General features: G+C 45.6%; 1 protein-coding gene across 1 annotated transcript in view; it reads right to left on the bottom strand.

The window, feature by feature from the left end:
* Window positions 1–8: 8 nt before the first annotated feature.
* Window positions 9–14,341, bottom strand: part of PSME3 (proteasome activator subunit 3) — a 14,947-nt gene continuing 614 nt past the window's right edge. Inside the window, exons 2-11 of the mRNA XM_015426774.1 lie at window positions 8,665–8,697; window positions 8,329–8,391; window positions 8,051–8,155; window positions 7,851–7,899; window positions 6,525–6,637; window positions 4,500–4,568; window positions 4,048–4,115; window positions 3,634–3,688; window positions 3,226–3,312; window positions 9–91 (exon numbers count right to left, since the gene is read on the bottom strand). Of these exons, the coding sequence (XP_015282260.1) occupies window positions 11–91; window positions 3,226–3,312; window positions 3,634–3,688; window positions 4,048–4,115; window positions 4,500–4,568; window positions 6,525–6,637; window positions 7,851–7,899; window positions 8,051–8,155; window positions 8,329–8,391; window positions 8,665–8,697 (723 nt within the window). The 3' untranslated portion in view covers window positions 9–10. The remainder of the gene's footprint in view (window positions 92–3,225; window positions 3,313–3,633; window positions 3,689–4,047; window positions 4,116–4,499; window positions 4,569–6,524; window positions 6,638–7,850; window positions 7,900–8,050; window positions 8,156–8,328; window positions 8,392–8,664; window positions 8,698–14,341) is intronic.

The raw sequence follows: 14,341 nt of genomic DNA, 5'->3' as shown, positions 1-14,341 counted from the left end.
GGCGACACGCTCAGTAGAGGGTTTCTGCATTGCTGCTTCGGGGTCGCTTGATCTTTTCAATGTTCTTCAGAATCATGTCATGCAGAGTCACCTGCAGGGAGAAAGAACACACAGAGAGCCAGAGTGAGAGTGAGAGAGAGAGAGAGATTGGTCTCCTCACTCAGACAGAACTTGGCTTGCAGAGGAAAGTGTGCTCTTGTTTCCTAAGAACAGCCAACACTCCAGAAAGGAGAAGTTGTCGCTGGGCCACAATCAAGCCAGTACAGCTGACGGCGAAAGGCAGCAAGCGACCCGGACGGTGATTGGCCTGGAGGGCGTGGTGACGGGACGACGCAGCGCGGTCGGAGCCTATGAGGATGGAGACCAGCCGCTGCAGCCGTCACACAGCCGTGCGCCGCACGGACCGTGCCTGAAGGAGTCGCTGCGAAAAGATCCAACCTTCACCGAGAAACCGCCGCCGGGAGACCGAAGATCCCTCCCCTGTACTGAACAACATAGAAGAGCTCGGCTGCTCAGGTGCCCGGAAGGCACTCACCCTCCCCTGTACTGTGGCCCTAGTCAGGTGAAATTAAGAATGCTCTGTAAACCGCTCCGAGCCTTCGGGAAAGAGCGGTATATAAATGTAATATGTAATGTAATGTAAAGTAATAGTCTTCATGCAGCTTTCATGCAGCTTTCATGCAGGGGTCTGAACTGGCAGAGACTGATCAAGAGAGAGATCTTGGGAGTTGTAGTAGATAACTCACTGAAAATGTCGAGACAGTGTGTGACTGCAATAAAGAAGGCCAATGCTATGCTGGGGATTATTAGGAAGGGTATTGAAAACAGATCAGCCAATATAATAATGCCCCTATATAAATCAATGGTGAGACCTCATTTGGAATACTGTGTGCAGTTCTGGGCACCACACCTTAAAAAAGATATTATAGCTTTGGAAAAAGTGCAGAAAAGGGCAACTCAAATGATAAAAGGGTTGGAACACTTTCCCTATGAGGAAAGGTTAAAGCGCTTAGGGCTCTTTAGCTTGGAGAAAAGACGACTGAGGGGTGACATGATCGAGGTTTATAAGATTATGCATGGGAAAGAGCAGGTAAAGAAAGAGGTACTTTTCTCCCTTTCTCACAATACAAGAACTCGTGGGCACTCCATGAAACTGCAGAGTGGTGGTGGCTACAAGCATGGACGGCTTCAAAAGGGAATTAGATAAGCATATGGAGCAGAGGTCCATCAGTGGCTATTAGCCACAAGGTATAGATAGGGGCTCTGGGGCAAGTGATGCTCTGTCTTCTTGGTGCTTGGGGGGGGTCAACAGTGGGAGGGCTTCTAATGTCCTGGCCCCACTGGTGGACCTCCTGATGGCACCTGGCATTTCTGGCCACTGTGGGATACAGAGTGTTGGACTGGATGGGCCTTTGGCCTGATCCAACATTGGCATCTCTTATGTTCTTTCCTGAGTAACCCTCCAGAAGACTCTAGGTCATTTACAAGGCCAAGCTGTTCAACTGTGAACCCTGACAATTAAACAAACAGCAGAGTAGCCTACACGTGAAGCGGACACAGAGCTCTGGAGGGGGTCACGGCTGCCAGGCACACGGCTCATTTGCCCGTTCCTCAGCTCCACGGGACCAGAGCCACCATCGACCTCTGCACGGTCAGGAACTGAATCCTTTCCATATTACTATTTATATTTGCAATCTTTTTTGGTGTCATATACCATCTATACATCATCTTATAGCAGTTTTCTTTTAAATGATTACACGTTGATATTTTCATAGCATTTTCCCATAAAAATTCCCTGGTTGCCATATCTATTTCTTTGTTCATATTGACTGCCCATTTTGTCATCTGTTCTTTAACTGTCTCATCCTCTGTATACCATAGTCACAGTATCATATGTGGTGGACTTGTGATAAAGCAAAAAGTTATTGGGCTGAGGTACATTGTGAAATGTAATTTTAAGAAAGAACCTGAAATACTACTGTTGGGACTTAAAATGGAAAAAGTCAATGTGGGGAAAAGGACATTGATGTGGTATATGATAACAACGGCTAGAATGACTTATGCTCAATGCTGGAAACAAGACAGAATTCCGGAAATCGGGGAATGGATAAAGAAATTACTGTCTATGGTTGAAATGGACAAAATGACAAGGAAACTTAAGAATCTTGAAGCAGAAGAATTTTACGCAGATTGGAAAGATTTTAAGGATTACCTGGAGAAATATTGGGATGTAAAGGACAATTTAATTTGCTTTGACAGTTATTGAAAAGTTAATGTTATTAGAAGAAAGTTAAACAATAGGTGAAGGAAATGTTACCGGTAGACTATGATTAAAAGATAAGGGAAAATAGAGGAAAATTTAAGAAATGGGCTGGAGGTTGGAGCATTGTGGGAAGCCAAGGGGGGGTGTATAATAGAAGAAAGGATGTATAACAACTAATAATATAATGTGTATTTGACTTAACAATATATCCTAATAAATTGTTTTTGAGGGGGGAAAAAAGAAACTGAATTCTTTCCATTGGCTGACAGCTTCAGCAAGTTTCACATCAGCCACACAATGTGCCGCTCACCTCCCTGCGACGAGGAGGATTTAGCCTTGAGGAGGTGACCCCACCTTGACTCCCTCACAGCACCTGTCCCTGGTGAGCAGGCACACGGCCCCAGCTGCCTCTGCTGCTCCTCCCTCCTCCCCAGACCAAAGGGGAGCCACAGGACGCTCTTGGCTGCAGCAGCTGGCTTGTTTCAAGTTAGGAAAGGCAGTCGGGATAACCCTTTCCAGCCTAAGTGAAGAGCAGTGCAGCATCCAATGTCTTTCCTGACCCTGACACAGACAGGTCCCAGCACAGGAGGAAGAGGGCGATTGGATTTATACCCCGCCCTTCACTCGGAGTCTCAGAGTGGCATACAAACTCCTTCCCCTTCCCCTCCCCACAACAGACACCCTGTGAAGTCAGTAGGGCTGAGAGAGCTCTGACAGAAACTGCTCTTTTTCAAGGACAGCTCTTATCAGAACTACGGCTTGCCCAAGGTCATCCAGCAGGTGCAAGTGGAGGAGTGGGGAATCGAACCCGGTTCTCCCAGATTAAGAGTCTGCGCACTTCAACCACCACGCCAAGCTGGCACCGAGACCACTCCGGGCTTCCTTTCCCAGAGGGAGACAGAGACAAAGAGGAGGGCAGCCCCCAAACAAACTAGAGAGGGGCTATGAAAAAACTAACGTACGTATTGATTTCTCAGTTCCGATATGATGAGCCGCAGGCTGATGTATTCCTTTTCGTCCATCTCAGTCACCGTGCGGCGATAGTCTTCCTACAAAGACACAATTCAGCAGAAATGCTTTGCCGCCACCAAGCACCATGACTGAGCACAGCATTTGGCTCATCCTCCAGCCAAGAGTCACCTGCAGACACTCCCCCTTTCCAGCATTTCCTGCCTGCCGCCCAAGATCCTAACAATTCAGAACCAAGCAGAAACAGAGCATCCACGACAAAGGCTCTCAAATGCATTTCTAAACATTGCCTAGGTAACTATCCTTACACTTCATACTGCTAAATATATTCCCAGGGCCTCTTACTTGCAATAAAATTCAGAAGTACTATGAAGACCAGGGAATCTGAGCTCCATACTTACCACATGGGGGTATTTTGCAATCTTAGAGACCAGCTTTGCCCGCGTGATGTAGTATCTGAAAAGGAAGCAGAGGCCGGTTCAAGGGGGTCCAAAACAGCAGACATTCTGGAGCATTCAGGGAAAGCCGGTCTCGGGAGGAGCCAAGCCAAAAAAACCCACAAAAAACAAAAGACACCTACAGCGCAGAATCAAAGGAGAGGAGATTCGCTGGGAGATCGACAAAGAACCGGCAGGGTGCCTGTTAAGTATTCACCTCCCCCCAATACTATGTGGCCCTAGTTAGAATTGGTAATTTGCAATGTAAACCGCTCAGAGACCCTTCGGGATTAGAGCGGTATAAGAAATTGAAAGTATACATAAAAATTTAAAAAATATAAATATAAAGAGCACATCTCAACTCAGAACAGGACTCACCTAGAGATCTGGTCCAGGTATGAGGCTGCCTCACTTTCCACAGTACGAAGTTCAGCGACAGTCTCTTCCTACAAGGGTGGGAACAGTCAAGGCAAGCATTGAGAGAAGAACCTCCAAGCTCACCCGTGCCTGGGTGGATCCACCAACCCGCCAATCAGGCAGGCCATTTAATTCAGCCACGTGTTGAGTCGCCACTTTGGCACAAAACCATCTTGAGCCAAGATTGTGAGATCTGGGTATGCAACACAGCCTCACTGGGACACTCTCCAAGAACTGAGAGGCCACATCTAGGAAAAGGAACAATGCCAGGGATGCTGCTTCTTACGCGGCAGGGCAAGGCCCACAGCAGCTGTGGGGAGCTACTGCTCGCCCCGCACCCAGAACTGTGCAATACCCCTACAAGACCCGTGCAAAGGGGCCTCAAGTTCCTCAGTCCCAAGGGGCCGATTTACCTGAATTGAAACACCGAAATTATTGCCGTCCTCTATCCTGGGAATCAGCAGCTGTACCCACATTTTGACCTGCAGGACAAATGAGGTTACAAGAGAAAACGTTCACTGCTTTACAGAAGAAGAAGAAGAAGAGATCCCACGGGAGTCTCAGAGCGGCTTACAAACTCCTTTCCCTTACCCCTCCCCACAACACCCTGTGAAATGGGTGGGGCTGAGAGAACTCTTGACAGAAACTGCTCTTTTTCAAGGACAGCTCTTATCAGACCTACGGCTTGCCCAAGGTCATCCAGTCAGGTGCAAGTGGAGGAGTGGGGAATCAAACCCGGTTCTCCCAGATTAGAGTCCGCGCACTTAACCACTACACCAAACTGGCAAACAGGACAATCAACCAGGTCAGGCTGCTGTGCAAGCAAACTTGTGGAGATGACCACCGAGCCAGAGGTCAGGCAAGGCTGAGAGGGACTTGCTCCCAAACACTCAGGGAACTCCAGAAGGAACAGAGATTTGAATAGAGGCTTCCAGCTTCCAAACCTAATGCCAGCCTAGTTCCTCACTGATATCATAAACCCACTCAAGAGAACCTGGAGATGTGCCACCTGAAACTAAGCCAACACACAAATGATATGCTTCTCCATTCAAAACATTCCCTCCACATTAAAGGGGTGGGGGGAAGAGATGTCAGCCAAAAGGGTTCAAGACTAGCCCCCTTTCCAACATACTAGTTTCCTGTGTGGAGGAATTTTCTTCAGCATGGAGCAGCACCCGTTCGTTCAAGTCTCACCTTGCAGTCGGAGGTGGAACAGGCCAGGTACTGGTTTCTCATCTCCGTGACAACCAGCAGAAGAGCTGGATTTTTACCCCACTTTTATCTCAAAGCTGCTCACAACTGCCTCCCCTTCTTCTCCCCACAACAGACACCCTGTGAGGTAGGCGGGGCTGAGAGAGTTCTGAGAACTGTGACCGGCCCAAGGTCACTGAGCAGGCTTCACGTCGAGGAGGAAGAGGAGTGGGGAATCAAACCCGGTCCTCCAGATTAGAGTCCGCCGCTCTTAACCATGAGACCACGCTGGCTCTCCAGGCCCCTTTGCCTGCTGAAACACAGTGATCTGCCAAAGACGGCTGTAGTAAGATAGGGGTTCTTACAAGGATAGGCCCAGATATGCAGTAGGGCAAAAGTGGTTTTCTTCTCACAAGCGGATACCTATGATCAGGCACGGTTCCACCTGGGGAAGCACCGTAGCACCGTGGTCAGTGTGGGACTGGGACATGGGAACCCCACGTTCTGACCCCCCCTTGGCCATGATGCCTTTGGCCGCCCCTCTCCCAGCCTAGCCTACTTTGTGTCAGGTCCCACAGCAATTCAACGGAGTACACACTTTATAGAAAGGGATTACGTTATTGAAGCCATGAGTCACTGAACAGAATCACTGTTCAGAATACTGCTAGCTCATAGAGCTGGGAAGGTTAAAGCAATTTCATAATCGATACAGCCAATAGACAGGGTTCCCGCTTGCACCCAAAAAGCAGTTTATGCGCCCAAACCCCTGGGAAAGCAACGGCAATTGTGTTATCACTACCAAACGCTTCCCACAGTTTCTACTCATTAAAACCAAAGCAAAGCAGAGCAGACTTCTCCTCTTGACCACCTTGGAAAATGATAACGTTACAGCAGACATGCAGCTATGAATATATGCGCATGGTTATATGAGCGGACCTCTAGGGAGGGGGGGGTAAGAAATACAGAAACAGGTACATTGCCAAACCCAGGTACCCGAATGCATATAGGAATAAAAAGAACCTTTGGCAGCTTGCTGACACTTTGCAGGGCTATTAACATATTTTTAAAAATACTGGAAAGGGCAAACCACACATACTGCTCTCAGCTCTTTAAGGAAGGATGAGTTTAAAAACAAGCTAAGCAGGCTTAAATGCATGTACGATTGCGTCTCCTCAGTTCAGAGAACTACGCCAGACAAGCGAACTGCAGATCAACGTCCAAGGAGAAAACGGCTAACCCCCACTCACCGTGTTGCACTTTTCAATCAGCAGCCGGATCTCAGGTTTCACCTTCTCAATTATGTCCACAAGCTGCTGGTTGCTCTTCAGCATCCCATTAGGCATAACGAAGACTTTGGTACCTGGTGCCACAAGAAAGAGACGAGCCACTTATCCTGGGAAGGGGGCCGAGGAAAGAGCTCGCTCAGGTACGTGCCTGCAGAAAGCCCCTGGGAGATGATCAACAGCACCCTTCGGAGCGGAGTCACAGTCTTCTAAATCCACTGACTTCACAGGACTCAGAAGGGGGCAACTCTGCTTAGGATAGCAATGCTAAGACCCTCCTTTCTCTGCCCTGCTGAGGCCTCTGTCCCCTGGAGCTCATCTGGCCCACATTTCAAGGACAATCATGCATGGATTCTCTCACATCTCTGTATCTTTACAAGAAGAAATGCTGGCACTTATAACTGGTCACCACCAGTGTTCCCTCTAAGCTGAGTGTGAGCCCGCTCACCGTTTTTTAGCCTGTGGCTCATGCATTTTTGTCTTAGCTCAGGAAGGAGGGCTCCAGAGCAAACTAATTTATGCAGTCGCCAAATCGCTCGCTCACCACTTTAATGCCGGTAGCTCACAAAGTAGAATTTTTGCTCACAAGCCTCCACAGCTTAGAGGGTGCACTGGTCACCACCCTACAGCACTTCGTGGGTTTAAAAAACTGCCCCTGCCACCCACCCTCCTCCACCCACCCGCCTCGATGATAGAAACAGAAGCTCTACTGCGGAAAGTTTGGTCATACTGGGAATATTATTAGCTTCCACAATATAATGCCCCAAGAGTGAGTTTCAAAAGTCTGTGTGCGAGACTGTGTGTGTGTGGGGTGTCTGTTTAATTTCTAACCTATCGGCTTTCTGCTCACTCAGATTTGGAAGCCCAAAGGACCCACTTTTCTTTTTTAAAACAACGAACACCACAGTATTGAACAGAGTATTGGACAGAGTATTGAAAATACAAGCCAAAGCCGCAAACGATGCATCTTATTGGGAAAACCAGAGTCACTTCCCCCTTCTTCTATTCCAGTCACACGCAGGACTCGGAAGCAAATCTTACTGCCGTCTGTTTACCATTTAAAATCAGACAGGACTCCAGCCCCATCATTTGGCAGGAGTGGCATGAGCTGAAGCTTCAAATGCTTATAGTCCTTGGCACCGGTGTCGAAAATTTCAGACCCCGGCCTTTCCAAAACCTGGTCCCCTTTTAGGGCTCCTCTTTCCAGCGGGTCAGATTTCACAAGAAAGAGTTCAGGCCATCAATTCACAGAGGCACCCTGGACAAGGCAGCTGAGCCTCGGAGGCTTACCCTGGAAAGTCTCTTCACAGTCCTCCAGCTTTATCTTCTTCATATTGGGCTGAAAGAAGCACAAGTGGGACACCCATCATCAGGAGTCGGAGGTGAGGAAGGATCCCGGAGCAGCCATTGTCTGCTCCCCATCTCAAGGCCATCCGGAACCCACCAAGAACCTGTTCTGATCTGATACTGCACCTGGCAAGCCATCTTACCCCATCCAGTCCATCATGGCTGTTTGTGAGCAGAATTGGGTCAGGGACAGGAAGGTTCATCTCTGAGTGGATTTGAGTGAGATCGTGAATGTTCAAAATAGGATCCTGGGAAAGAAAGGGGAGTGGCAGAGCAAGAAGGGTCTGAGAGGCGGCTCGACATCCACAGAAGTTCCCAAAACAAAACAAAAACTCAAACAGAACGACACATGAAATGCGGCAAATGGCAGAAACCGTTCTAAAGATTAAGTACTGTCCAGTGAGGGGCAACCAGTACTTACCTTGAGGAAAGCGTCGAGTTCTAAAAGCTTCTTTGGGAAAAAATTTGCTACAAGATCTTCAGCCTGGAGAAAGAAGAGACAGATACGGTGCATATAGTGCCGTGAAGAACCTTTGATCGCGTGCCCCGTAAATGAGGAAACGGACCAGCACAGGACGGGAGAAACCTCTTCAAGAGCTGGGGTGCTAACAGGGGCCCGGGACAGCAGGAGAACAGAGCTGCTCTCTGGGACTGGCTGCTGCTCTGAGATTCAGAGATTACCCTTCAGCAGAAAGGTTCACATGCTTGGTAATCGTCAGCATTAGCTGAAGGTAGCAGGAACTTGTGAGACACTTACTTCCCCTGTGATCCGCTCCCTGAAAGAGTCGACCTGCAGGAGAGAAAAAATAGCAGCAGCTCAGGACAACAGAGCCAAGCTCAACAGATGCAGACGCTGAGATGCATGCAGAGGACGATGGGTAGTTGTGCAGTTCTCTGACACCGCAGAACTAAGCACACACGAATTGTATTGCTTCAAATCACAAACCATGCAAAGCAAAACAGAAATTCTGATTGCATACAGTTACTGACTTTGCTTAGCATATTTATTATTATCCCACCCTTCTTTCAAGGAACTTAGGGTGGCACACGTAGTTCTCCCCCCACCATCTTAGCATCAAAATAACCCCGTGAAGTATGATTCAGGTGGGTAGCCGTGTTGGTCTGAAGCAGCAGAGCGACGTTTGAATCCAGCGTCACCTCTAAGACCAACAGAGTTTTAGTTAAGGGATGCGTTTTTGTACGCACACGCACACACTTCTTCAGATACAATGAAATGGAAATTACCAGTCCATACATATAGGTAGCGGGTAAGCAGTAAATTAGCATATAGTATAATGAAGATATTTAACAGATTTAAGGACCAAACAGGAATAACAAGCATAGTTTATATGGTTATCATTTGTTTGGGTAGTGGTCAACTCAAAACAGTTCAATGCATCATCAACAACTTACAACTTCCATTGGATAATGACAGTTCTCTTTCACAACTACGGGAGGGGTGCAAACCTTTTCTTGCCCCCAAACAGCCCCCCAATCTCAAACTCCTCCTTACCCACAATAATGCAACACCTAATTTGAATATGGACGCCGGTACCTGAGCTTGCAATAAACCCAGATGTCAACTTTGCTGCCACAGACACCCAGACAACACAATCACTGGACCTAACAACATAAACTACCCCATCTCAGGCTTATCCACATGCTCATCTTCTAACACTGTATATGCCATTAAATGCCAACAATGCCCTTCGGTTGTATATGTAGGGCAAACAAGTCAAATCCTATGCCAAAGCAGGGCTTTCTTTCTTTCTTTCTTTTTTTAAGAAAAAGAGGTGCTGGAACTCTCAACAGGGAAATGAAGTTTTCAATATGTATACTGAAAACTCATTAACTTTTTTTTTATTTTAAGTTTTTAGTTCTTTCTTTCAGAAAAAGAGGTGCCGGAACTCTCAAGAGGGAAATGAAGTTTTATGAACTTTTTTTTATAAAGTTTTTATAGGTATGAAGCAACATATAACAAACAAGATATACAACATTCTGCTTCCATAATCATTTCTTGTACATAAACACGGTTCGTATTTCAGTACTTAAATAATCTGTAGGCATTCGAAATAAACATATTTTGATTTACCATCAGTTAGCTATTTGATAGTTTTTTTGAAATTACATATGTTAAGCATTTATATATAACAATACACTATTGTACTCCAATGTCTTTTTTCCCCTCTTCTCTATCTTATCTTTTTTCTACTCAATTTTGCTAGATTTCACAACATATGCTTTGTTAGGGATCTGGTGCTTGATTATCAACAAATTATAATAAAATAGTAATACAATAAAGATCGATTGAAGTACAATTGAAAATAATTTTTGTTATCCAGTGGTATCCATAGTAATATTTGGTTTTATATCCATTTGATATAGTCCTTCCATATAGGAAAGATGAATTTTTCTTGAGAGAGAGCATCCATAATGGGGTACCATTTTGCATTGAAATTGGAATTCGTAGGATTTCTATTATTTCTGTTTTGCTTGTCCGTAATACTTTCCATTATGAATTGGTCCCATAATTTTTTAAACCACACTTGAATGTTTGGGGGATGAATGTCTTTCCAATATGAAGCTATAGAAACTCTGGCTGCGCAAAGCATTGTGTCCAGTGTTTCCTTATGATGATGTTTTGCAATCTCTAATGGCCATAGTCTTAAAAATAGGTGTTCCAGTTTCAATGGAACCTCTATGTCTAGTATTTGTTTGATATATTGTAGGACTTCAAGCCAGAATTTCTGGACTTTCTCACATTTCCAAAAGCAATGAGCGGATGATCCTTCATGTTTACAACCTGTCCAGCATCGGGGAGATTGTTCAAATCTAGTCAAACCTATTGTTCACCTCCACTGTATATTCATCAGTGATATGCTCTGGGTCAAACCTGAATGGCCTAGTGGTTTAAGAACATAAGAACATAAGAGACGCCAATGTTGGATCAGGCCAAAGGCCCATCCAGTCCAACACTCTGTGTCACACAGTGGCCAGAAATACCAGTGCCATCAGGAGGTCCAGCAGTGGGGCCAGGACATTAGAAGCCCTCCCACTGTTGACCCCCCCCCAAGCACCAAGAAGACAGAGCATCACTTGCCCCAGAGCCCCTAGCTATACCTTGTGGCTAATAGCCACTGATGGACCTCTGCTCCATATGCTTATCTAATTCCCTTTTGAAGCCGTCCATGCTTGTAGCACCCACCACTTCCTGTGGCAGTGAATTCCATGTGTTAATCACTCTTTGGGTGAATAAGTACTTCCTTTTATCCGTTCTAACCCGACCGCTCAGCAATTTCATGGAGTGCCCACGGGTTCTTGTATTGTGAGAAAGGGAGAAAAGTACCTCTTTCTTTACCTGCTCTTTCCCATGCATAATCTTATAAACCTACATCATGTCACCCCTCAGTCGTCTTTTCTCCAAGCTAAAGAGCCCTAAGCGCCTTAACCTTTCCTCATAGGGAAAGTGTTCCAACCCTTTTATCATTCGAGTTGCCCTTTTCTGCACTTTTTCCAAAGCTATAATATCCTTTTTAAGGTGTGGTGACCAGAACTGCACACAGTATTCCAAATGAGGTCTCACCATTGATTTGTATGCCACTGACATGTGTGATAATTTCTGAGGAGTCAAGTACCATCGAGTTAGGATTTTGAATTTGTGCAGGTCCATCGGTAAGGAACTTGAGGTATTGCTTTTCGCAGACCAAACTGTAAGCCAGGCATCCTCATCAATTTCTATGTCACAATCCTGTTGCCAGGCTGATCGGTAAGGTATAGTTTTAGAATTGTCTGAACACTCATGAACTTTTAAACATTTTAAAAATAATTTTGTTGAAGAGGTTCTGGAACTCCATTCCAGCGCATTCTCCCAGGGAAAAAAGCCCTGTGCCAAAGGATAAATGGACACAAATCTGCCATCAAGAATCACAAGACTGAAAAACACTTAGGAGAACACTTCAACCTTTCCAGAACATCCAATGAGTGACCTCAAAGTAGATGTTTTATTGCAAAGGAATTTCAGGCACAGACTAGAAAAAGCAATTGCTCAGTCACAAGTTATTACAAAACTCAGAGCAATGGAATTCCCAGAATTTAATAGGGATATTGGTTTCTTATCTCACTACATACGCTAAACTCATTCAGTGCTTACATCTGTATTCTTACCAATCCCCCAGAAGAGCCATATGACCTCTTTATTTTATTTCTTATTTGGAATAATAGATTAGAATAGTAGATTGTAATGTAATGTAATGAACAGTAGAATGCAATGTAATTTGGAATGGTAGACTGGAATACATTTCTCTGGCCTGGAGACAGGTGAGACAACTCTACACAGGCAATCGCCCCACTTCAAAGAAAAAGAGGCTGTAAGATCGCCTCTATGCTTGAGAGGAGATGGATGGAGTGTAATGCAGGGTCTCAGTGAATTACTCTTGGCATTCCACACTTAAGGATCATCTGCCCATCAATCTCCAATTTTGACATATTTATTTCCTTTAATATGTCCCCCCCCCCGGAATTAAACTCAAACAAATGGCAACCATATAAACTAAGCTTGTTATTCCTATTCATTATGCTGTATGCAAATTTACTGCTCACTGTCTGTCATTTCAATGTATCTGAAGAAGTGTGCTTGCACACAAAAGCCTATACCTTGAATAAAACTCTGTTTGCCTTAAAGGTGCCACTAGACTCAAACACTGTTCATGTTTAGCATGCAAGTCTGTGACAGTGTTAACTGATCCAAGGTCACCCAGTGATTCTTCAGTGGCATTTAGGCAAGCATTACTATAGTGTGGTTATAGCAGTTAGAAGTAGGCTCGGGTGACCCAGGTTCAAGAGCTTGCTTGAACCTGGGTCACCCGAGCCTACTTCAAAATTCTAACTGCTATAACCACACTATAGTAATGCTTGCCTATACACCACTGAAGAATCACGGGGCTGGAAAAATCTGTACTATCTTGCCATCTACAAGCTTAATGCTGCCCCACAGAGAATCTCTAATCACTTTTTCTGCCCTGGGTGTTTTGCTTTCATTTTCAGTATTTTAACCCACTTACCTTGTCTGATCTTTTAACAGAACTGAGTGAGGACTCTATTAGAATCCAAGGGCCCACCTTAGATTACAAGCAGCTGCCTATAAAAACTGCACCTATATTAGCCAGAATCCAGTAACATGCAAGGACACTTCATTATAAAATGCTCCAACATAATTGTCAGAGCCCCTTAATCATACAGGAAAGAGGAAGCATTACTATGCACTCAAGAGCCGAAGGATGCCTTTAGGGGGGGTGAACCAAGTCCCCATTTCCTGCAAAGTGGCCTCCCATTGTGACAGGCTTTGTATATGCTTTATGATGACAACAGAAACATCTAAATAGTAATTTTTTTTCAGAACTAGTATCATGTGTACAACAAATGGTGATTGTGCACACATGTGTATTTCAGGCACAAAACCTACTGGACATCTGACCTGTCTAACTCACACGATGAGTTATTAAGAACTTAAATTTGCAGAAGGCTTCACCATGAGAAAAAAGCACTGGCACATCGTTAACGAGTCAGAAATGCAGAGTATGGAATCTTGGACAGGAACCGGGAGATAATTTATAAGCAGGGTATTTAATGTTACAAGACCTGACAAGCATACACAAGTATTGCAAGTATCAAGTAATGCAGACTTTATCTGGATGTTTATATTCCCATTTTTCTCCCCAATAGGACTCAAAGTGGCTTGCAACAAAATCTGGTTGAAATGGGACGTATAAGGGGGGAAGGGGGGGGATCTAAGGTCCTGCATCAAAACATTCCTCTGATCATCCCAAAGAAGCAGTGACGTTAAACTGGGTTGGCCACCAATCAGTGTTCCCTCTAAGCTGAGTGAGTGTGAGCGAGCTCACAGTTTTCTAGCCTCCAGCTCACAATTTTTATCTCCGCTCAGGAAGGAGGGCTCCAGAGCAAACTAATTTCTGCAGCAGCCAAACCGCCCACTCACAACTTCAATGCCAGGAGCTCAACACACTAGAATTTGTTGCTCACAGGACTCCACAGCTTAGAGGGAACGTTGCCACCCATTAAAACAGGAGTCCAGCGGCGCCCCAGCTATCCTCCGATGGTTTCTGGCCCTCTGCTAACGTCACCTTCCACGGGCGACACAACAGCCTTGGGCTGATAAAACACGATGGCCGCGCAGACGGACGAGTCTCGCACAGGAGGCGGAAAACCGCTGAGCTAAAGCCGGGGGGTTGGGTTGGGGGCAATGTTCCCGCTAAGCTGTGGAGTCTTGTGAGCAAAAATTCTACTTTGTGAGCTCCTGGTTGTGAGCGAGCCATTTGGCTACTGCATTGATCAGTTTGCTCTGGAGCCCTCCTTCCTGAGCAAAGACAAAAATCTGTGAGCTGGAGGCTAAAAAACTGTGAGCTAGCTCACGCTAA

This window comes from Gekko japonicus, unplaced genomic scaffold (genome assembly GCF_001447785.1).
Source record: "Gekko japonicus isolate JY-2015 unplaced genomic scaffold, Gekko_japonicus_V1.1 scaffold4620, whole genome shotgun sequence".
Taxonomy (NCBI): Eukaryota; Metazoa; Chordata; class Lepidosauria; order Squamata; family Gekkonidae; genus Gekko; species Gekko japonicus.
The sequence above is the reverse complement of the archived record's forward strand: the minus strand, read 5'-3'. Positions and strand labels throughout refer to the sequence as shown.